Source organism: Macaca mulatta, chromosome X, assembly GCF_049350105.2.
Source record: "Macaca mulatta isolate MMU2019108-1 chromosome X, T2T-MMU8v2.0, whole genome shotgun sequence".
NCBI classification, from domain to species: Eukaryota; Metazoa; Chordata; class Mammalia; order Primates; family Cercopithecidae; genus Macaca; species Macaca mulatta.
Window position 1 is genome coordinate 159,173,640 of NC_133426.1, and position 23,672 is coordinate 159,197,311.

The following is a 23,672-nucleotide window of genomic DNA, read 5'->3' on the forward strand; positions in this document are numbered from 1 at the left end:
CTAGCCCAACAGAGATGAAGAGCATTCTAGGGAGTCCAAGGAGCAGAAGCAAACACCCCAAGGTGAAGGCCATGTGATGTATTCAGAAGACAATGGACAAAGGCCAGCGAGGCTGTAATGTATCGAACAAAGGGAAGAGTGGCTGGACCCGCAGGGATAGGTCATCTCAGGCTTTTACCCTGAGAGCAGTGGGAAGCCATGGAGGAGTTGCAAGCAGCAGAGCACCTGATCATACAGACACATGTGAACTTTTAACCTGACCTCTGTGTAGAGACTGAGGGGAAGGAAGGCAAGACCAGAGGCAGGGGGACACCAGCAAGGAGGCTGGTCTTCAGGGCCAGGTCTGGACTAGGGTGGTGGCAGCAGACACAGGGAGAAGTGGGTGGACTGGAGGGCCATGGAAACATTACATTGGCAGGCCCTGATGAAGGAGAAGCAGCTGGTCCATTCTTTCGAACCTATCATCCTGGTAAGCCAACTCCTGGCCAAGTCCATGCCATTTCTTGGGCTGGCTTAATTATCTCCCTATCTAGGAGGCCGCAGGGTGAGGGGTCTTTCCTCCATGCTCTCTCCATCCCAGCCCCAGCCCAGGGCCTTGCACACAATAAGCACTCGGTGAGCAACAACGCGTGACGCAGGTACATCAAACCGCATTGGCTCTGGGAGTCTGGCTGTATCTCCAGCCAGATGTCGTCCTGTCTGGGAGATAGCCCCGTTTGCTGTGCCTTGTGAGCCCCGGGTCCCTTCCGCGGTGAGCGGCTCCCTCACTCTTCTCCTCCTTTCCTGCCTGCAGGACTTCCTGGATGATCTCAGCCGCCAGCCCCCCGCCCCCTCCTCGCCCCTGTCTGGGATCTCCATCTGTAAAATGGATCTAGGAACAGTAGTTCTCGACTGAATTAACCCGACAGCATCTGTGGAAGTCGTTGGCCCTGTGCCGGGGCCAGATCGCGCAACTAAGAGCGGGGGCCCTTCACGTGGCGGAGGCTTCCCGGCCTGGGGCCAAGGGCCCGGAGGAATTTGCCTGGAAGTTTTCCATCACGGCAGAGCCTTCTGGAGCTCGCCCCGTGCTCGGCGACGGGAGCCCCAGACTTGATTTCTCCAGCAGCCCCGCGAGGCGGGGCCGAGAAGGGGCGGGCGGGCGGGCGGAGGACGCTGGCGGGAGAATGTGCGGAATGTGCCAGGCGTCTCTACCTACCCCAGGAGGGGCAGAGGAAGGGGCCGGCCGAGGGGAGGGGCGAGGGGCGAGGCTCCGGGCCGCCGGAGAAAACCTGTTTGTTCCCCTGCGGGCGGAGCCCAGTCCGCGCCTCCTCGCCTCCCCGCGCGCTCCCCGCTGCGCCCCGCGCCCCGCGCCCCGCGCCTGCCTCCCCGGCCCAGCCCGGCCGGGCGCTGTCCACCCGAGGGAGCCCGCGCCCCGCGACCGCCCGACCCTCCACCCGCCCACGAACCGGGCACCTGTGCCAGGTAGGGCTGTCGAGTCGCCATCGGACGCGGCCCTGCGGGGAGGCAGTGGGGGGCACCCAGTCCGTGCGCAGCTAGGGACAAGTCAGGGCCTCAGTTTCCCCATCCATAACCCTTACCGGCTCCAAGCATCTCTCTTCGGGTTTCCCCCCGGGAGTCAGTGGATTTCTGGTTTTCGCTGTGAGTGAAAAGACTGACAGAGGAGGCCAGCGTCCCCTACTGAGGCAAGTGTCCCCCTCGCCGGCCTGATCCCTCTGTCTTGCCCTTTAGGAAAGACACGGTTTGATTGCTAGTAAATGGCGAGGGGCCAGGATGCTCTGAGAGTTGACTGCAGGTCTTTAAGAATCAGGGAATCTCATATCCCTCCGTCCCCCTGTGTCCATTTTATAGATGAGGAAACTGAGACCCAGAGGCTGGCTCGCCCAGAGGATCCCCTCGATCGCCCTGGGGCCTGTGATGGGCATGTGCTGGGTACAGGGCAATCTTGGGGAGGGCCATGCGGATGGTGGCTGCTCACACTCAGACAGAAGGCGCCGAATCAGGTGTCACTGGGTGTTATCAACTGGATCGGCAGTGCACCAGCTCTGTGACTGGATTGTTTTGATGGGGGCAGGGGGAGCCAAGAGTCTGTCCTCTTTGGAAAGGCAGAGGGATACCTCGCCTTAAAAAAAGGCTGAAAGCTCAGGTGCTCCTGCCTGATCTGCCGCTTCTGAGCTGGGGACACCTGGGTACTCTATCGGTTTAAGGGGGTGACACGTCAAGCTACCTCTCACCCAGGGCTGCTGGGGACTCAGATAAGGTAGGTGGTGGGTGTGTTTGGGCTTTGAGACAGCTGAGGCATGGCAGGAGTTGTGTTCTTGCTGAGCCATCCGCACGGAGCCTTGACATCGTGGAAGGCTGTGCAGCATCGTCTCAGGACTCAAAGCTGTGAGCCCCGAGAGAGAACCTCTCACACCCTGTCCAGCAGTGCTTGAGGCCTCAGTACCTGGACTAAGTCCTGCCTTGGTCTCATGGCTCTTCAGACTTCTGGTTGTCGTATCCAGCTGGGGACGGGAGGCAGGGGCGCACAGGTGGATAGGCCTGAACAGAGCTGCAGAGGTAGGCTGTGGGAGGTCCTGCTTTGCCAGGGCCTCCGCTCCTCATCTGAAAAACAAGGGGCAGTTCAGAGGCCAGCAAGTGGCCAGGACACAGATGCACAGACGAGGGGCCAACCTTCTGGCAGGTCTTGGTGCCTTCCCCTCATCACTCCCAGGCCACTTCAGGAAGGGAAGGAACAGATCCCTCTCACCTGCCCCTCCTTCCAGCAATTCCCAGCCCCTGGCTGGCCGCTGTACATTCAGCCGTGTGGAGCTGGCGGAAGGCACTCAGTGCAGGGCCAGGCACGTGGCAGGTGCTCAAGATCTGTTCATTTCCATCCTCTGGACACTCATGAGTCAAGCAACAGAGGTGGCCCAGGACCACTTAGGGTGTTGCAGCTCTGAGTAGCATGAAAATATTAGGGGCTCCTCAGTCCTGGAGCAACGAGGCACCCCTGGCTGGGAAGATCAGGGAAGGCTTCCTGGAGGAGAAGGGCTTGGAAGCAGGAGGAGGAGCTCAACTGCCACCAGGTCAAGGCCCGCACGTCCTTTGGAGCTGCTCAAGTCTAACCTCCCCCTTACTCCTGGAAGATCATAAACCACTTCTTGCTGAGCTCCTGCATATGGGGGCCCACAGAGAAATCAGCTCCATGCCTTGCCCAGAGGAGTGACAGAGAGGCCATCTGTCAGTAAGAAATTGCCATCTGAATGCAAATGGCAGCAGTGATTGTCCACCTCACTTCCCGCTCAGCTCGAGTCCAGACTCCAGAAAAAGCCTTTCCCACATAAGGGCAGTGATGCCAGGGGCAGCCAGCGCCTCAGCTCAGCCTCCCTTAGCCTGACTTGTGCTCCTTGTCTTCCTGCCCAGTGTCCCCAAGGCCTCCTGAGATCTGGCAGAGCAGGGACTCTGGGTCCCCAGCACTGGGTCTGGGACCTGGCCATGATAGGCATCGGCACCTGTTCCCTGAACTGTCTTCCGTTGCATGCCAAGCAAACTCCCCTAATTCTGGCTCAGTGCATTCTGGAAGCCGGAAGCCTGCCTTCCTCCTTCCCCACTCGAGCCTCCACAGGTGACTGACCCTTTTGGTGTGGGTTTTGCTTCAAGCCACAACTCATAAGGTGCCAGGTCACATGTAACACAAGCTTTGCTTCTGTTGGTGAGCCCTGAGGCTGCCCCCACTGCCAGTCCCTAGCAGCATGGGACAGGACCAGTGCCAGAGAGGAGAGCTGCCTTCCAGTGCTCTGGAGCCCTGAGCGGCAACCCCTTGCAGTCCGGGCCTTTGGGCTCTCATGTTTAGGGTCAGTCCAGGGGCTTTGCCTTCGTTACCGCTGTGCCTATAGTGAACCGAATGATGCCAAGACAAGGGCAGTGCCATCAGGGACTGGTCCCTGAGAGATGCTCGGGAGAGGTTGCCATCATTGCTTCCAAAGACCCGGGCGGGGCGGGAGTTGAACTGTCCCACACCTGGTCAGGTGTGTGGTAGGGGAGGGTGGCATCTTTATAGCCTAGTGGTTAAGGGAATGGCTCAGAGGTCAGACTGGGTTCAAACCCCAGCTCAGCCACCGTCCAGTTGTGCAAAGTTGGGCCCTTCATGCAACCCCTTGAGGCCTCTGTTTTCTCACCAGTACAGAAGGGCGGCTAAAGCCAGGAGTACCTGCTGCACTGGGTGCCTGGCTCACAGGTGGTGCTCTGTCACGGAAGGTAGCTGAGCCAGGACTATGGTGCCCTCCTTCAGGGCTGTGGTGGCAAGGAGTGAGGTGGGACTAGGTGGAGAGAGAGATGCTGCCTGGGATGTGGGCTCCTACCTGAGGAAAACAGTTTAGAAATTACTGCTGATGATGCAAACAGTATCTACCCACATTTCAAATGACTCACTAAAGAACACTTAATTCTTAGGGTGATTTCTCATGCTTACTAAAGTCTGACTCGCTTTCTTTTTTGTTTTCACTTTTTTTGTTGTTGTTAGAGCTGGGGTCTCGCCTTGTCACCCAGGCTGGTATACAGTGGCTAGTCACAGGCACGATCATAGCACACCGCAGCCTCCAACTCTTGGGCTCAAGCGATCCTCGTGCCTCAGCCTCCCGAGTAGCTGGCACTACAGGCGAGTGCCACCATGCCAGCACTGTTGTTACTTTTTATCTTTAAGTTTTTTATTTATTTTTTACCTTGAATTGATTTAAAACTCATAGAAAAGTTGTAAGAATCGTGCAGAGAACTCCTGAAGCCTTATCTGAATTCCCACTGTTAACATTTTGCCACATTTCTCATTAGTTTACTTCACTTGTAGCCTTTGGACAGGTCAGAGGGTGGGCAGGACTGATGTCAGTTCATTTTTCCAGTTCCCTTTTCCAAAGGGAAACTGAGGCACAGAGAGGGACTTGCTCAAGTGCCATTGATTAGAAACTGAGCCAGATTGACTTCTCTCAGGGACACACATTGATGCATTTGGCAGGTATTTTCTTGATCACTTTCTGTGTGATGACTGAGAACTGACAGCAAAGTGGGAGGCACAGGCCTGGGTGGAGAAGAGACTGGAAAAGGAGAAGACAAGAGGCCCTGTGGGTATCACTGTCAATGTCGGAGGTGGAATGCAGGAAGGAATCTGCAGCTTGAGCGCGTGTCCCAGGGAATTTGACTGACTGCCGAAGGGTCTTAGAGGCCACTTTCAGAAACACTGTCTAGGCTTTTCCTGTTGGGAGTGTGCTCATTTCTCATCTCAAAAGGAAGCTGGGAACTGGGAGGGTGCCTGCCTGGAGCGGGGAGGTGGGTCCCGGCCAGCCAAGAGAGCAATTCCTCACCCACTCATTAATGCCCGCTGAGCCATCCCTCTTCCCGCAGAGCTGCCCTTGCGGCTGCTGCTGCTGAGATGGCCACAGAGCTCTGAAGCCACCCCCTGGGTCAGAGAGGAGTCATAGCCTCTGGGGCCAGTGGGCAAGCTCTAGGCTGCTGGTGGTTGCTGACGGTGGTCCCTGGCCTTGGCCCCATCTGTGGGCCCAGCTCGGGCACCCAGTCCGGGCCCTTTGGTGTAGTCCCTGTGATCTTTGGCTCAGCACGCCACTTTCTGATGACTAGGTCAGTTTCCCAGAGAGCTTGATGTGGCAAAGAGTTGCTATGAAGAGAGCAAGCACAAGGATTTTAATCACAAGAACCGGCATCCCTGGTGAAAATGCTTACATCAGGCACTGCCTGCTTTAAACTGAAAAAAAAAAAAAAACAAAACAACAACAACAACAAAAAAAACCCAAAACCCAAAACCAGGACTTGCTTTACCACTGGTGCCAGCGATCCCTTACTCATGCTTTCATTCCTCCGGGCCTGAGCCTAGGCACCTCCTTGGGAAATGCAGTGCTCTGGCTACACCCCGCTAGGCCGATTCCCCCCAGCACCCAGCCTGGTGGTTAGCGCTCTGAAAATGCTTGTTGCATACACGGCAATGTGATCTTGGGCAAGTGCGTCCTTCTCTCTGGACTTCCTTATTCTTATCCAAAAATAAGGGCAGTGTTAGAGGTAAGGGTGGAGTTGAGGGGACTCTGGGTCTAGAGTGGGCAGGAAGATGAGAAAGAGGGTTGTTGGAGGGGAGAAGGAGGATGGGGAGTCAGAGCTTCGGGGAAGGTGGGGAGGCAGCGGGCTTGTTCTGTTCCTTTTGCTCCTCACTAGTGATCACCTGCATCTAGGACAGAAGGAATTAGCTTTGGCTGATGTTAGTCAAGGGCAAGTAGGAGTGACTTCCTGTCACTGGCCCTGCTCTGGCAAAGACTGAATGGATGGCAGCAATGGTGTGTGTGTAAGGGGGATGTTCCTAGGGGAAAGCGAAAGAGGGTAAAAGAAAGTGACCAGGTGCAGTGGCTCATGCCTGTAATCCCAGCACTTTGGGAGGCTGAGGCGGGTGGATCACTTGAGGTCACGAGTTAGAGACCAGCCTGGCCAACATGGTGAAACCCTGTCTCTATCAAAAATACAAAAATTAGCCGGGTGTGGTAGCAGGCATCTGTAATCCCAGATACTAGGGAGGCTGAGGCAGGAGAATTGCTTGAACCTGGGAGGTGGAGGTTGCAGTGAGCCGAGACTATGCCACTGCACTCCAGCCTGGGTGACAGAGAGAGACTCCGTCTCAAAAAAAATTAAAAAAAAAAAAAAAAAAAGAAAGGGAGTAGAGGGGAGAGAGGTGCTGTGGAGGTGGAAGTGTGGGCTCCATGACCTCTGAGCCTCCTCTGATCCCACCGGCTGCCTTGTCTGCAAATGGGACTAGCATCTCTGCATGACTGGGATTGGCTTAAGATCACACTGGTTCCCTGGCTGCAGAGACAACTGCAGGACGAGGGGTGCAGAAGCAGCCAGGGCCCTGCAAGAGGGTCCCTGCCTAGTCCTCTGTTCTCCGCAGAGACAGCTCAGAGGGCCCTTGAAGCCAAGCCAGCCCTGAAATGGCCCAGTTCCCTGAACAGTCACTTGTATCTGGCTCACTGAGAACTAGAAAATGGGTGCATGGAAGCCAGGAGGAATCCCGAGGCCCCAAAGAGTGGTGGGTGGCCGGGGCTGCTTTCTCCCCTCCTCCTCACCCCCAGCTCCCCACCACCTTGGGAAGGAGCTGGCCTGACTTAGATGTCTGCCTCCCAGGGCCCCTCCAGCGCAGACGCCAAAAAGTCTAGCTGCTGGGGTGTTAGGAGTGGGATGGGGAGAGGTGAAATTCCAGACTTTCATGCAGAAGTCATTTACCTGTAAAGCACATTTACAAATACCACCCCCCATGCGTTCTTTTTCCATATTATATTTTTCCCTCTGCAACCCAAGTCTTTTTCAGCTCTTTTTTTTCCACTTGCTGCTCCTTTTTCCTGCCACCCTGTTGGCCTCCAGGCGAGAGCCCCTGGGACTGGAGCATCCCAGGCAGATCGTGCATTCTGGCTCTGGCAAGAGAGGCCCAGCCTAGGCCTCCCTGGAGCTGCACGCTGAGCAGCAGACTAGGAGGCTCAGACGGGATCCAGCTGCTCAGCCCTGCCCATGATCCCTAAATCACCTTTGAAGGGTCCCACCCCCCTGGATCTCAGCAACTCCTGGAACAGCAGCTACAGACGCTGCAGCGGTGCCTGTGGTGGTGCCTGCTCCATCCCCTTCCCAGAGGAAAGCAGGAAAGCAACCTGTCTGCTGACTGTTGCCTTGCCAGCTGCTGAGACTCCAGTGCAGGAGGCCGGGAATCAGAATGTCCTGATTCACCAGACCTGGCCACAGGAGGCTGCTTCATCAAATGTAACGTTTCATCATTCCAACCCTTTTGGTCCAGAAAATCAGCACCCGCACCGGCTTAAATCAGCCTGGGTCCAAACTGAGTCAGCCAAGTGCGTGCCTTGAGAAAGGACGGGGTGAGGGCATCTGAGCGGGGGTGGAGGTCGTGCTTCCTGACTTTATCATTCCTCAGCCCCCTCACACTCCTTGCCGTGACTGGCACTTGGAGCGGGCAGGCTTGTCCCTGCACTTCCCCAGGCAGCTTCCAGGAGGAGTCTGTGCCACAGCCAAGGCTCTCCCCACCGTGCTAGCCTTTGACCTCAGCCCCCTCCCCGGGAAGTATCATTGCTTGGGGGCCTGTGGCCTTGGTGATGACCCGAGGGGCTGCACTGAAGCCTACACCTTCCTCACACTACCAGGTGCAGGGGCCAGGGAGCATTTTGAGAATGGGGCTTCCTTAAGCCCATTCCACATCCCGTGGGCACAACAGAGTATTCTCTTTTACCTCAGAGTTTAGAAGTGAAGGTCAGGAAGAGTGAGTGATGTGTCCAGTGACTAAAACCCAGGCCCTTGGACTCCTTGTCAATACTCCTTCCTTCGCTCCAGAGTTGGAGGAGCCAGCATGGGTGTGTGGCTTTGTGGCCTTGACCAAGCCCTCCACAGCTCTGACGGCACCACTGTGCCCGTCTCATGACATGACAGATGATAAGGCATGGCTGGCTCTGCGCTGAGGCCTTCTGAATATGTTGTGCCCCGACTACCCTCTCAGCATCTGTTTCTTCTGCCCCATCTGGCTCAGGGCTGCAGTCTGGCCACAGAGAGGGAAGCTCTCTAAGGAAGGAGAATGGGCTAGGAGAAGCCATCTGCTGCCCCTTGTTTAGCAGGCTGCATTCTCCAGCAAGTCAGCTCTGACTATCTCAGTGGTGCCCTTCTCCTGGTCACCCAGACTGCTCTGTTCCTGGGGCAGCTCATGACACTGCGAGGGGTTTGTGAAGGGTCTTTCATGGGAGGGCCCTTACTCTGAGCTCACAGACATTTGCTTGAAAGACAGCAAAAGAGGACCTAAGACATGGGGACTTTTCTTTGAATCCTTTTCCTGACACTAGGGCCGCTGGAGGCTCTTTGCCCAAAGGGAACATTTACAGTGAGAAATGGACAGGAGCCTCGACACCCCCACCCTATGCAGAATTCGACCTCCACCCCTATTTTACCAAGGCATGTCCTCCAGCAAATGAAGCTGTCAGACAGGTTCAGGGAAGGGGGGCGGTCACAGCCTGGGAGGGAGCTGCCTCCTTCTCACCCTTGGTGCTGTGGTGGTGGTCCCCAGGTTGAGTTGGACCAGAATGGAGAGGTGGAGGGACTCTGGCCAGGGGAGCTACCTAGGCTGGCTGGGCTCTGGGACTTGGGCAGCTGGGAGCCTTGGGTTTGTAAAGCCCAACTCTGGCTCTTATAGGAGGACTGGGGGAAAGGTGTAAGAGCTGGGGTCACCCTTACACATGTGTTTCTCCATGGTTTGGTCATTGCCACCCTTTTCGAATGGTGGGGAGCCAAGACACCATAAGGGGAGGAAGGATTTGCCCAGGGTGGCAAAGCTGGGATGAGTCTCCTTCCCAGAGACCAGCCATCTTCTCTGAGGGTCCCAGCAGGGATCAGCCCTGGCAGGTATCCAAGCTAAGGGATCAGCACTGTCTGGGTCCACCCATCTCTAGGAACAAGTTCTTGGGAGACAAGGGACTTATCCCTCTACCACTTACCTCATGACCGGATAGGAGTACTTACATTTCTGCTATGGGGGCAGGCCTAAGTGCTGGTCCCCAGCTATATTCTGGGCCTCTGCCTCCATTAAAGCTCCTTGTCCCAGAGCTTTCCTAAAACATAGCCGAGGTTTCCTAAAACACAGCAATCAGCCTCTGCAGTGGGCAGCCCAAGTCTTGATGGCTTCATCCACTTATACTTGACAGATCCATATTTGGTCCCTGTACTTGAGGGGCAGCACTTCGGGCTCTGCCCCCTTTCTTGTCCCGTCCAGGTGTTTCCTTATGCTGACTCCTGACCCACCCCAAAGGGGTCCACACAGATCTGAGCTGTGAGTGATCTCTGTGAGCCTAGCTGAGGTTGGCACGTGTGGGGTGGCAGAGCTGGGTGTCTGCTCAGCTCCTGGGTGCAAAGCATCCCAATTTACCTTTGGGAACGAAGCCCTTCTGCTTGCACCTCTGCCTGTGGCACACTTGCTCCTGTTTGTGCACGGCACCCGGTGCCCAGCACACATGAACTGAGACAAGCCCTGACACCCGTGCCCTCTGGCTGCATCTCCTCCATGCGCCGCAGCAATATTCAATGCTCCGGGAAGGGAAGGCTGAAGGCGTTTTGCTCCTTTGCCCTCCCAGTTTGCTTAGGAGGCCCCTGCCTGGCATCCTACTTCCCTTCTGCACAATTTGGGAGCCATCCTAATCCCCTGCAAGCCAGATTCTCTGGGGAGCCAGGCAGCGGGGAAGTTCTACAAAACTTTCTCTGAGTTAGTCCTCTCATCTTGAAGGCTGAGCACGTCCTGTGGTGTGACAGGGAGCCTTTTCTCCTGCCGCTCCCGTCTGTGTCCATCTCCTCATGCTCCAGCACCTGCGTCATTGCCTGCTGCCGCCCCCACTCCTCCAGCGCACGGGAATCTGCATACATTAGCCCCCTGCGTCAGCTCCCCTCTCACTCCACTCACTGATGACACCAGGCTTGCTGTGGTTGGAATAACAGGCTCCCTTCAGCCACCTCATTGGCTCCTCGCTCCTATCCATCCAATCAGGGCCAGGGGCCCCTTCCTTTGAGGTTGCTGGGCAGCCTTCAGAGGCTGCAGTAGCAGGGAGAAAGGTGGGGCAGGAACATGCCCATGGGCATTTGGAGGCCATCTGAATTCAGGGAAGACCTGTCCCCATCTCCCCCACCCTACTCTGCCACGGACACTTCCCCTGATTGCCATCTCTCAGCCCACTTGGCCTGAGACAGGAAGAGGGAGAAAGAAGGGGATGAGAGGTGGGCTGGGACATCTGCCTGCTGTCTGAGGTGGCCCGGCTTGTGCAAGAGGAGTTGGACTTGGCCCTGAACTGCCCTAACAGTCTAGTGTTGTCTGAGTACAGGGCTTTGCTCAGAGTCAGCACAGAGAGGGGTACTGTGGAGTGTGGCCACATCTAGTGGGGCTCCAGGGGTGCACCACGAGGGACAGTCCATGCAGAAGGTATCAGATAAGCCAGCCATTCCTTTGGTGGCCCAGGCCAGGTCCTAAGCAGGATGATATGGAGATTTCCAAAAAAACCAGAAGTCTTCTCCCAATCAAGGTAGAAATGAGAGCCATGGTACTGAAAAGACCTAGAGTGGCTGTCCAGGCCAGAAATGTGCCCACACAGGCCATCAAGACAGCCGCGTGATGGCATGAGAAATTCAGAGAGGCACATGCTTTAGCTTGGGGTGTCCCGTCAGGAAGAGACCCAGTGAGCAGGCCCACAGATGCCACCTTCCAGATGAGGAGACCTAGACTTGGAGAGTGGGATGTCACAGTCATGTGAGGCCACTTAGGGAAGAGGAGCAGAGATGTAAGCACAGGCCACAGCTCATGGGGACAGTGTTTGCTTTCGGGCTGTGTGGCCTCTCTGGGTGTCAGGGCTAATGGACTTTGAAAGAAGCCTGAGTTCCCAGAGGAAAAGAAATACTGGAAGACTTGGGCAGGTAGCAGGCCCCTGGTGCCACTTTCAAAGGTGGCTAAGGAAAGAACATTTGCTCTCCATCTTCATGGCAGGGTAAATGGGAAGGTGCAGGGACCCCAGTTACAGCGGTTTCTTTTTCTTCAGGAACTTTTTCTGAATGTTTCTCAGACACAAGCCCAGAGGCATGAGAAAGCTTGACATACTGAACTCAGATGGAGAGTGTAGGGCTGTGGGAGTGAGTGGGCTGCTCCATGGGGTCGTGGAGTCACATGTGGCAGGCCTCTGTGGCTACATCAGGCCGAGCAGCATAGGCAGGCACGGTGCGGCTGGCCTGAGTCTGAAGAGTCTCCTCCCTCCAGCAGGTGAGCATTGCTGCATGTGCCCAGTGGTTTGGAGGAAGCCATAGAGGCGACTGGTGGTGGGTGTGCCCCAGGAGCCCTCGAGGCCATCGTGCGTGGGCTTACCTGGGCCACTGCGTGGCTGGGGCTCAGAGCCCTGGGAGCGTGGCCAGGGCCAGACACGGGCCCACTCCTGGCTGACTGTGCTGAAGGTGAAGCAGGAGCATTGGCACAGTTCTTGTGCACGAGCTGCACATGGTGCTGCTGGCCTTCGAGGACCTGATCCCAGGAGTGTGTGTGCAGGGTGCCCGCCTGACACAGGTGTCGTGCTCCAGCAAGGGAAGCCAGTGCTGTTATTGCTTCCCAGAGGAAGGCATGGTTCTCATCCCAGAGCAGAGCCCAGGCCACCGTCCCAGTGGCCAGGTCTTCCGGCCGCTTTGCTGGTACCTGGGTGCAGCCCTGGGGAGGGCAGGAGTCTTGCACACAGGCTCTGGAGGCTTCACTGGCCCCCCAAATGGAGTTCACATCCACTAGTGACTGTCCCAAGAGAGTGGAGAGCTGAGGGTGGCCCTGGGGCAGCAGCCATGGTGGCCAGAGGGTTTATCTGCCAAGCCTCTCTGGTGGGCGCTCTCTCCCTGGGCAGACTGGGTCTGTCCCCCCACCCCCTGCTGCCACCCACATGAGAGCAGACATAGGCATCCCACGTCCACACCTGAGCCATAACCAGTTCCTGTGCCCAGCTCTTCAGACCTTCTGGACGTGAGCCTCATGAGCAGGGAGTTGTCCTTGCCCCCTGGAGTACTCTGCTGTCTGTGCAGGTCCCTCTGGCTGACTTGCCATGGGCTGGGGAGCCAGGGCGGGATTGCGTGGGGTGGGAGAGGAGCCATCAGCGGGCCTCATGCGCCCTCCTGTCCTGTCATCTCTCCCCTGGGCCCCATACATGTGTGAACGGAGAAGCTGGCCTCCTGCTTCCAGGGGTGCCACCGCCACTGCCACTGTCACTGCTGCAACCTCTGCCTGGCATCCGGCCCGAAACACCCCTGCCTGCTCTCTGCTTCCTTCTCCACCCCAGCTTGCGGGAAAAGAGGAGACCCCGGGAAGAGGCCGAGGCTGCAGCACCACATGGCCCAAAGCGGTGCACAGCACAGCTGGGCCCCAGAGACTGACGGCCTCTTGCTACTGTGGGGATTTCCTCCTCAGAGTGAACAAGCAAGAGAAGTCCCTGCATCCGTTCACTCTCCTCACCTCCCATCCTTCCTGGGCACTGCCCGCCTGGCATCAACTCTTTTTTTTTTGAGATGGAGTCTCTGCTGCCCAGGCTGGAGCGTAGTGATGTGATCTCAGCTCACTGCAACCTCCGCCTCCCAGGTTCAAGTGATTCTCCTACCTCAGCCTCCTGAGTAGCTGGGATTATAGGCACGTGCCACCATGCCTGGTTAATTTTTGTATTTTTAGTAGAGATGAGGTTTCCCCATGTTGGCTGGGCTGGTCTTGAACTCCTGATCTCAGGTGATCCACCCACCTTGGCCTCCCACAATGCTGGGATTACAGGCGTGAGCCACCACGTCCAGCCCTGGCATCAACTCTTGAGACCAATCCCTTGGCTGCCCAAGCATACCCCACTCCCACTTCATTTGGGTAAACCACTGTTGGTCTCATCTTTAGTACACAGAAGATACATGTTCATGACAGGAAAATTAGAAATATACGAAAGAGCAAAATATTTTGGTGTATATCTTTGCAAATTTTTCCCCTGTACATTTTTATGTAAATATAATTTGAGTTAGATGACACCATCATACACATCCTGCTTTACAGGCTGCTTTTCACTGAGTGATGCATAGAAGCTGTACACAGTACAGGTTTACAAAGCATGTTAAATACTACATGTCTCAGTATGATTTGTAATAACTGCATAGTATTTACTTGAATGGATAGACTATAATATGTTTAACTATGACTGATGGGCATGTAGATTATTGCCACATTTTCACCATCATACTCAACACTGTGATGACACCTGTCTCATATACCTCTTTGTTGTACTCGTGCAATTTCTTCCTCAGGCTACTTGGCGGTGGGGGGAATTGCTGGACCAGCGGGCCTGCCCTTAAGCCTTTTGATACCTACAGAAACTCAACCTGTCGAAAGATTCCTGCTTTCCCTTCCCACAAGAGCCACCAGGAAGCCACTTCTGGAGGGGTCCACATTCCATCCTCCAAGGCTGCTTACATCTGTAGCAAGGGTCTTCCTGGCTGTCACTGAGTGCAGGGCCACTCTGCCCTGCTGTCTGTGAAGGGCTGGACAAGGGGAGGGGGCGGTGGGTCTGGGAGGAGACCTAGGTCCCAGCAGGGGTCGGTGGCTTCAGGCAGTCACTCCCTGGTGGGGTGTGCTGGGCTGTCACAGGGTGCCTGGGCCTGATCCTTGTTGAGGATGGGGGAGGAGCAGGGCTTGTCTGGGAAGACTTGGGTCTGCAGGTCTGTGCCTGGCTGTTGGAGTTAGGGGAGGGGAGCGCCCAGTAGGAGCAGGGCTGGCCTCGACATGCTGGGCCCTGAGGGAGAAGCAGGGCTTAGGCTGGCAGGAGTTGGAAGGGCATTTCAGCTGGGTGGACCAGCATGAGCCAAGGCACAGGCATTCACCTGGCAGGGCTACCTTCCAGGGACTCCAAGGCACATGGTCTGCTTGGAGCACAGTGTCGGCATTGGGGGGGAAAGAGGCCGACTCAGGGGACTGGTGATTTTGCTCCCAGTCTGAGAAACAGTGGGGAACCATCCGGTGCTGACTGGGAATTGAAGGCTGGTGTGGGCCAAGTGGGATTAGAGACCAATGAGTGTTGCCTGGAAGAGGCGCAGATACAGGCAGCAGGCCAGGGACCAGGGAGGAGGTCACAAGGGATTGTGGCCTAGACCAGGGCAAATTGGAGGGAGAAGCCAGCTCAGCAGATGGGATGTATATTCCAAACTCATTTGGAGTATAACTCATTTGGGGTGCCCACCCCACCCCACCCCATCCCATCCCATCCCATCCCATCCATCCCATTCCATCCATCCCATTCATCCCATCCCATCCATCCCATCCCATCCCATTCATCCCATCCCATCCATCCCATTCCATCCATCCCATCCCATCCCATTCATCCCATCCCATCCATCCCATTCCATCCATCCCATTCATCCCATTCCATCCCATCCACCCCATCCATCGCATCCCATTCTACCCATCCCATCCCATCCATCCCATCCCATCCCATCCCATCCCATCCCATCCATCCCATTCCACCCCATCCCATCCATCCCATCCCATCCCTCCCATCCCATCCCACCACATCCCATCCCATCCCATCCATCCCATTCCATCCCATTCCATCCCATCCCTCCCATCCCATCCCACCACATCCCATCCCATCCCATCCCATCCATTCCATCCCATCCCATCCCATCCCATCCATCCCATCCATCCCATCCCCTCCCAACCATCCCATCCCATCCATCCCATCCATCCCATCCAACACATCCCATCCCATCCCACTGCCTGACACTCATCACTTTGAAGACTCCTTGTCCCAAAGAACTGCCTTACACTTCATCGTATGGAAAGACTCTACTTTGGCAGAGATTTTTCTAACTCTTTCATATTTATTGTCTCATCAAAAAGGAAATTTCACTTGTGAGACTCAGCTAGGTGTGAGGGAAAGGAGCCCATGAAGAAGCACCAGCCCAGGTCTTTGCCTGGCAATAAACCTGGAGTCTTCTGAATGGAGTCTCAGCTATAAAGACGGGACTGAAGGCAGCATGGCACCCTCTGCAGGGGACCGATGGTGTTCCCACCCAGCCCTGTCCTCGCTTGCCATGGGACCCTTTGCCTCTGTCATTCTGCATGTGCAATAGTGTCTGTCTTGACTTTGGAAGTGGCTTATTTGGTCCTGATTTGTCAGGAAACTTCTAGGCAATGTGGCCATCAGGTTTGACAAGGGGTAACTGATGAGTCCTTGTGCCTAGTACTGGGCCTGGGATGGAGTCCACTCCCCAAACTGTGGATGACTGTCACCTGCTTGCCACATTCATATGTGGAAGCTGGTGGCTGCAGTCCCTGAGGCCTTAGAAGGGAGTATGTCTTTGAGGTGCCCGGCGCAAAATAAGTCATACTAGCTGGTACAGCCTAGCAAGGTTAGAAGGAACCTAAAGACGAAAGACTAGGAGGTCCTCCTGCACGTGAAAAGCTGAGGCCCAGATGAAATGAGGAACTCTCCCAAGGTCTGTAGTCAGTCAGTGGCACCCAGAGACTCTGCCCATGTGCCCTGCCCATGGGGCCACTCCACAGATTGCTGGGATGGGGACAGTTGGGCCTGTATGGCCCTAGGATCACCTGTGGAGTGAGCTCCACTCAACAGAAGTCTAACGTGGCAGCTTTGGTTTGGGGCTGGGCACGTGGGGCTCCCATTTGCAGTGATGAGGTGCCATTCCTGGCACACAGCAGGCTCGGGCTGTCTGGGCTGCTCATTCAGTGCAGTTTATGGAAGAGCCGGCTCCTGCTGATGTGGCGAATTTGGTTTGCTCTCGTCCCCCTGCCCTGCCCATTCGACTGTTCCCCTGACCTCTACAGAAACACGTCCGGGCCCTGCCAGCTGGCAGCAATGCTGAGCTGGTCAGGCCCTAGCCCTGGAGGGGCCCAGGGGATGGAAGACCCTGGAGAGAAAGGCTCTTCTGCTTTGTGACTATGCCAGCACAGCCAGGGCCCTACTTCCTGTCATGCCCACAAGCCTGAGTCCCCAGTCTCTCTTTTGAGGCTCAAGGGGTCGGCTGTGGCCACTCAGGGCTCCCAGCCTGGAGAGCCAGCTTCATCACCCTGGACCCTCCTCCGGAGCAAATGGCCCTTGAGACCACCACAGCTAACCCTTCATGGGCATGAGAGGGCAGCACTTGGCTCAAGGGCAGAGAGGCTGAAGGCAGTGTGGCACATTCTGGGCAGCATGAGCAGCATCGGGCTCAGGGGGCAGAGCAGGGCGAGAATACACAGAGGAAGAAGAAGCAGAGCTCGAGGCAGCTGTGGGCGAGGGGCGTAAGGAAGCCCTTACCACAATGCCACACTCGCCTGGTCCCTGAGGGCCACTAGGATTTGGCAGTGGGGCCCTGGGCTTCCCCACTGAAGGTGGAGCTAACCCCTGAAGGAAACAGGGCTGCACACCCCAGACCATTCTTGTGCTGTTTGAGGACCACCCACCGCGCCTCTCCTAGCAGATGACTTGAGAGCTACTGCTGCTTGGCTCCTGTTCAGGTGGTGCCAGGTACTTATAGGAACGTTGGCGCATTCCATCCTCACAGCAGTCCTGAAAGGTAGAATTTTTTTTTAATTATCATTTTACAAATGATGAAACTGAGGCAGCTCAGAGAGGTTAGCTGAGCTGCCCAAGGTCTGTCAGAAAACTCCTAAGGGGTGAGAGGCAAGGTCCAACCCCAAAGCAGCTGGTCCCCTTGCCCCTCCCTCCCAACAGGCCATCTGCCTGCCCTGAAGCTGTTCGGCTTTAGATGCACTCTGTCCCACCCTCTTGAGTCCACCGGTGCCAGCTGTCTCCCCGACACTCCCCAGCCTGAGCCAGGCCGTTAGCACTCTGTAGGAGGGCTCATGTTCTCCTGTTATCAGTGATCGCTTTGAACAGACAGTCCCTGGCAGCCCCTGAGCTCCACATTCTCTACGTGAGCAGCCCTGGGCAGGCAGGTGGGTGTGCTGCTGGGCAGCAGCAGGTACAGTGAGTGCTTGCCCCTGGCTTCTGCCCATACTTAGCACTCCACCAATGCTTGCCACCCCCAATGTGCAGAGGGCAGTCTGGATGATCTTGGTGTACCAGGACACATATGGTCACCTGCAAGACACTACAGATGAATGAAGTGACAGCATTTGCTTGCCTTTATCCCCAGAAGCCCTGCTGAATCAACTGAGAAGAGACCTGCGGAGCAATCACCATGAGTATCTCAGCTCTTGGAGGCAGCACCAAAGGTGAGGCCTGGGCTCCCTGGTGTCCCGGGCTCTGCTTGGGGCTGTTTTCTTCCAAGCCTGCCCCTACAGGCCGCAAGCACTGTCCCAGCAGCAAAGGGAGAGCAGCATACTGGGAGGACTGGAACGGAGGCCGAGGGTCCTGGGGCTGCGTTCCTCTTTTGAGGCTGTTGGCTTTTCCTACCACAGGGAAGCCTCTGCCATCAGGTGAGGAGGAGCGCAATAACGTCCTCAAGCAGATGAAAGTGCGAACCACGCTGAAGGGGGACAAGAGCTGGATCACCAAGCACGATGAATCGGAGGGTCGCACCATGTAAGGCAAGGAGGCCGGGAGGGACCGCAGCAACGTGGGGGCGTGCAATCCGTGGGGGCCTGACCATACCTGGGGATGCAAAGGGGCTTCCACCGTTCAGAGCTCCACCAGGCCATGTAGAGGGCAGAGCATGGGAAAGGCTATCCAGCAATGTCACAGGGTGGGAGGGCCCCTGGTTGCCTGGGAAGGAGAATATGAGGCACAAATGGCAAGACTGGCTGGGCAGCCTCTAGGATGGAGGCCACAGGGTGGCAGGTGGCAGGGACCCTTGGAGCCACTCTTTCAGGATGCCTCTTTCCCCCAGAGAGCTGCCCTCAGGTCGGAGTCGTGCCACATCCTTTTCATCAGCTGGGGAGGTTCCGAAGCCCAGGTAAGAGGTGGTACTCAGGTGGCTGGTGGGTCAGCCCCAGGGACTCTCCTAAGGCTTGGGGTCAGCCCTCAACAGGGAGGGGTGGGCAGTCCACAGGGGACAGGGATGCAGCCCCAGCCAAGGGTCTGCAATGAGTAATTTGAAATCTGCAGGAAGGGGAGTGTAGGAGTCACTTGGTCCAGGCCCTTGGCCTTGCTGTGTGGCTGTGGGGCAGCTGACTTCCCTGCTGGGCCTCCATGGCTCCAGCTGTTAACTGGGATTGAAGTTGTCTTTAAGAAGACGATTACTCTGACCTCCCACCCATTCCCTGCAGGGAGTGAGACTGCCTCTGAGATGCTTTGGGCAGCTTCCAGAGTCACAGTGACTCACTCCTGCAGGTCGCCCTGACTGCTTGAGTGTACTTGGGACTTGGCATGCCTGTAGAGAGGCATGAGTTTGCTCTGACTGTCTCCCAAGTTTATCGTGACATATTTTGTCAGCTGACCAAGGAGAACTGGCTTCTGTCTCTTTTGGGGACTTTTCCATAACAGTGTTCAGAGGGGCTCTGAAGCGTAGGCACACCCTGCTGGCATCTGGAGGAACTGCTCCTGACAGAGAAAGGGAACTGAAATTCAGGCTTGCTTCTTGCTCCAAACAGCTGACAGGTGGCTTCTCAGGGGGTGGTAGAGGCAGTGGCAGCCTCTGGAAGGGAGGGCCTCAAGTTTACAGCCGGCACACAGGGCTGCCTTTAGTAACTACGGTCTCTCTGTCACCCCTCGATGACTCGGCTCCCACTACCTGCCAGGTCCCATGCTGGGCACAGAGGATGCAGTAGTGGCCAAGACAAAGGCCCTGTCTTCGGGAAACTGACATCCCAGCAGGGGGCTCAGGCAGGACCCTCATAAACAGTTGAATACAAGAGCGAGAACCCCCACGTGTGCCTGCAACATGGCCACCTCTGGGAGGCTGTCTCCTGTTAGGGATGGAGATTGTGGGGATGGAGACTACTGGGGCTCTGTTGCCCTTGACCCAAACCCTGATGCTCCAGCCCAAATCCCATCCATTGCAGGACAGAAGGGTCTACCCTGACCCCTTGACTCCTCCCCTAACTCTGAGGAGGACTCTTTGCAGGGCCCCTTAACTCCTGCCCGAGGCCAGAACTTACAGGCCGACCACACCCGGCTGTCAGCTCCCTGCCTGCTCACCTTAGCTGCCCCCTGAGTTATCTGAGCCCCCTCAGTTGCTGCCAAGCAGAAGGTCTCAAACACCTGGAGCCTAATGTTTCCCAGCCACTGAACAAGCCCTGGCCATGCCCTCTCCTCTCAAACTTCCACCAAGACTTGGGGTGTGGGCATGCAAGGAGCTGGAGCAAAGAGGGCCCTGAGGGACAGGAAGGGGGACAACTGGCTTTGGTTGGCTGCTGCCTGGGCTCTCACCCTCAGGTCCTCATGCACCTTCCTGGTGGAGGCTGTTGAGGGAGATCAGGTCAGGCCCCGGGCTGAGGGGAAGCCTCTGGCTCTGACTGGGGAGCCTCCAGCCTGCACTGGTTCAGCCCCAAGCACAGAGGATGGGATGGCTGTTAGCTGAGAGGAGCGCTCCCTCGGCGCAGCACTGGGGCCCGGCTGGCCAAGGAGAAGCTGGACTTTGGAGAGGCCATCAACCTGCCATGAGGAGTCACCTTGGGCTGTTTTCCTGGGGGAGCATGAAGGAAACAGGCAGAGTGGAGCAGGCACCTGACTGGGGGCACAGGGGGCTGGCACCCCTCGTTTCTGCTGTACTGGGACACCTGGAGCACTTGCCAGCCAACCTTATTTGCTATAGTTAAGGGCAGGATAAAGTAGGATGACCTGAGCCCTCCAGCAAACCTCGCTTCACTCCACCCCTCCTTCCCTTTGGCAGGCCTCCGAGCACAAGGGCTCCGACTGGCTACATCATCCGGTAAGTGACCGCAGGACTCTGCCGGCTTTCCTGTGCCCACTCGTACCACCCCTTGACTTCTTACCCCTCCAGCCCCTCCAGGGAGCTCACCAGCATCTCCTGGGCTCTCTTTTAGGGGAGTGTTCACCAAGCCCATAGACAGCTCTTCCCAGCCCCAGCAGCAGTTCCCCAAGGCCAACGGGACTCCAAAAAGGTGTGTCCATGGGGTGTTGGCCAGTCGGCCAGTGGGGAGGTGTGAGAGCCTGGTCTGGGCTCGTGGCAGAGAGAGCGCTCTGCCTGTCAGGAGTGTGGGGCCTTGGAGGTGCCAGTTCTCATCCTGTGTAGGGCAGGATCCTGGAGAGCAGGGTGGGGTGGCCAGAGGAGATGGGTTGGGGTGGGACTGGCAGTCCCAACTGGATGTGTGGGTCTCTGGGAGGTCCTGGGCCACTAACAGTGTCCTTGTCCTGGGGTCAGTCCTGGCTACTGGGACAGAGAGGTGCAGGAGTTTGGGAGGGGCTGGGTGTAGAGTCCCCCTAGCCTGGCAGTGGGCACCCTTGACTTGACTTGCTGATGGCATTGAGAAGGCTGAAGTTGCAAGTAATTCAAGCACCTTGGCATCAGACATTGCCTGGGGCTCCATCAGACTGGAAAGGCCAAAGGGATCAGGAAACAGGAAGCAAAGACATAGGCAAGAGCCCTCTGGGCTGTTCCCTGAAGCTCGGTGGGATTTGCCTATGCAGCAGGGGCTGCCCTGTTCTGAGCAGCACAGTTCTGGGTGTCTGTCAGGGCCAAAAGCAGAGAGGAAAGGCTCCCAGGCAGTTCCTGGCCCACCTATCACGTGTCCACTGGGCTGTATGGCCAAATCTGGAGGCAGGACGGAGCCTGCAGGTAGATACATGGAACATTCTCCTCTCTAGTGCTGCCAGTCTGGTGAGAACAGCTAACACTGGTCCTCCCCGCCCCTCCTCCTCTGGCTACAAGATGACCACTGAGGATTACAAGAAGCTGTGAGTATGCAACACCAGGCTCACCGTGGTTCCCTCCTCCAAGGAACAAGTCCAAACTCTGGGTCCGCTGAAGGCAGCTGGCTACTTGCCTCCGAGCGCAGCCCGGGAAGTCCCGCCTGCCTGACACTCCCTGCCAGTTGCAGCTGTGGCCTGGAGCCACCAGAGGGTAACAAGTCCCAGAAAACTGGATGGCAGTGCACATTGCACGTCTAATCTGAGGCAGAGGAGGGACTGCAGGAAGCTTGTAGGAGGGGCCCCACGGATCTGGGGAAAGGATCATGGGTCGTGAGGCTGCTGCTGGCTGGTTGTGCTTCCTGGGCTTGGCCCTGCACCCTGCCGAGCCTCAGGTGCTCTGCCTGGCTGCGCTGGGCTGGGGGCCTGGGGATCCTCAGGGTGCTGCTGTCAGTCTGAGCATCGTGTGCCTAAATCTGAGCTGCTTCTTGGATAGAAACCTTTGGGGTTCCCCTTCGTGCTCCCCTTGGGGTCCCTTTCAAAGCCCCCCACCCCCCACTGTATGCTCAGGGAGGGGGGTTCTCTGGACAGAGGTGTGAATTGTGCCTCTAGTTCCCAGGGGACCACATCTTTCTGTTGTTTGTCCCTTGCCTCCACCATCCAGGGATGGGGAGCATCTGGGTAACCTTTCTAGGGAAGGAGAGAGGCTCAAACAGGGAGGGAGGGGAGAGCTGGCTCTCAAGGAGGAACAAGTGGCATGAACTAAGGCCCAAAGGCAGAGATACTGACTTGCCTTGTCACTGTTGTTGAAAGCCAGGAAGCCAAGCTGCTGAGGGTGGCAGCCTATGACAGAAAAGTGCCTCTCCCCTCTCTTAGGGCACCCTACAATGTCAGGCGCAGCTCTACATCAGGGGACACCGAGGAGGAGGAGGAGGTGCCTTTCTCCTCAGATGAACAGAAGCGGAGGTAACGGAATGGTGCCTTTTGGGCATCCCAGGGGGCACGGCAGGAGCCTGAGTCTTCGAAGACTGCTGGAATGAATTGAACTGGTTGGGGTGACAAAATGCACAACACGTAGGCCATCAGCGGTAGCCCATGGAGCATGAGAATAGGGGTCATTCTTTGAGTGCCAGAACCACCCACTCAGTGTTGGGCCAGCTGAGGGGCCCTTGAGAACCTTCTGTGGGGTAGAACCTACGTACTGTGCGTCCAGGGAAAAACCTCATTTGGAGGCTCTTCAGGGCTCTAAATCGGTTTGTTAGAAAGGGCCCTGAGACAGTTGGACAAAAATATTCAAGGAGAAGCCAGTACCCTCTATCTGCATGATCTGCATGCCTTGGGGGCAGGGGTTGACTCCACAGTTCTGAATGCCCCTGGACCCCAAACTGAGCCCCAAGCACGCGCAGCAGTGGGAGTGTGCCCCATGCTGCTGAAATTCTACCCCAGTCTCTGCACCAAGTTGCCCTCATCCACGCAGGCCAGCAAAGTTCCATGGACCCTTGCCCCTCCTCAGTCCTTTGTCCATGGGGACTGACCACACACCACCCAGTACTGGTGAACTGTGACAGGGTTTTTTAAGCACCTTTTGTATGCCTTCGGCTTGGGGCCTGTACAGCAGTTGGGCCCTGAGGAAATAAAGCCCTCCCCTCTCTGGGCTCAGCCAGCCACCAGTTCCGTATCTGCTGACCCATCTGTGGCACAGGAATCACAGCAAAGCCCCACTGCCAAAGGCCCTGGCAGATTGGCTATCCTCAGGGGATAGTTCACAGTGGCAGGGGCCCCCAGGCCTGGGTGGAGCAAGGAAAAGAGCCAGAAGCTAAGAGTGGCCTAGCATTGAATGCCAGCTCTGCCACCTGCTAGGTGAGTGCTCTTGGGCAAATAATGAAAGCTTCTTGGACTCAGTTTCCTCATCTGTAAATTGCAGAGGATACTAGCACCTACTTTCCTGGATTGAGAAGAGCAATAAACCAATGCGAGGACATTGGCATCTGGCGCAGAGCCGGGCACATGCCACACACTTGATAAACGTGGGCTGCCCTTCCTTCAGTTTCTACATTTCCTTTGAATAGTCCTTGGAGCAGGTGCAAATCTGGTTTCTCCCATACCTTGCCTCCCTGGGCTGGCCCTAAGTCATCCCGAGTCCATCCCAGGCTAGGCTGGCAGAGCATGTCCAGCTTGGCACCCATCAGATGCTCCCCCACCCCGTGTCACCCCAGGTCAGAGGCTGCAAGCAGTGTTCTGAGGAGAACAGCTCCCCGGGAGCACTCCTACGTCCTGTCGGCAGTCAAGAAGAGCACTGGGTGAGTTGCCACCAACTGGCTCCAGGCTCTAGGACAGCTCTCAGCTCCTCAGAGCTCCAGCCTT

At 56.6% G+C, this 23,672-nt stretch overlaps 1 protein-coding gene across 15 annotated transcripts in view; it reads left to right on the forward strand.

Moving 5' to 3' along the window:
• The first annotated feature begins 1,420 nt into the window (after window positions 1-1,420).
• ZNF185 (zinc finger protein 185 with LIM domain) overlaps window positions 1,421-23,672 on the forward strand; it is a 72,347-nt gene continuing 50,095 nt past the window's right edge. For 12 of the 15 annotated variants that reach the window (XM_028842405.2, XM_077988779.1, XM_077988776.1 and 9 more), the window contains exons 1-9: window positions 1,421-1,461; window positions 17,695-17,773; window positions 17,960-18,083; window positions 18,388-18,453; window positions 20,332-20,370; window positions 20,486-20,563; window positions 21,267-21,356; window positions 22,185-22,274; window positions 23,525-23,608. In XM_028842405.2, the coding sequence (XP_028698238.2) occupies window positions 17,740-17,773; window positions 17,960-18,083; window positions 18,388-18,453; window positions 20,332-20,370; window positions 20,486-20,563; window positions 21,267-21,356; window positions 22,185-22,274; window positions 23,525-23,608 (605 nt within the window). In that variant the 5' untranslated portion in view covers window positions 1,421-1,461; window positions 17,695-17,739. Of the gene's footprint in view, window positions 1,462-17,438; window positions 17,774-17,959; window positions 18,084-18,387; window positions 18,454-20,331; window positions 20,371-20,485; window positions 20,564-21,034; window positions 21,357-22,184; window positions 22,275-23,524; window positions 23,609-23,672 lie in introns of those variants that run through there. The other 3 variants (XM_077988777.1, XM_077988783.1, XM_077988787.1) reach the window with 2 other exon arrangements.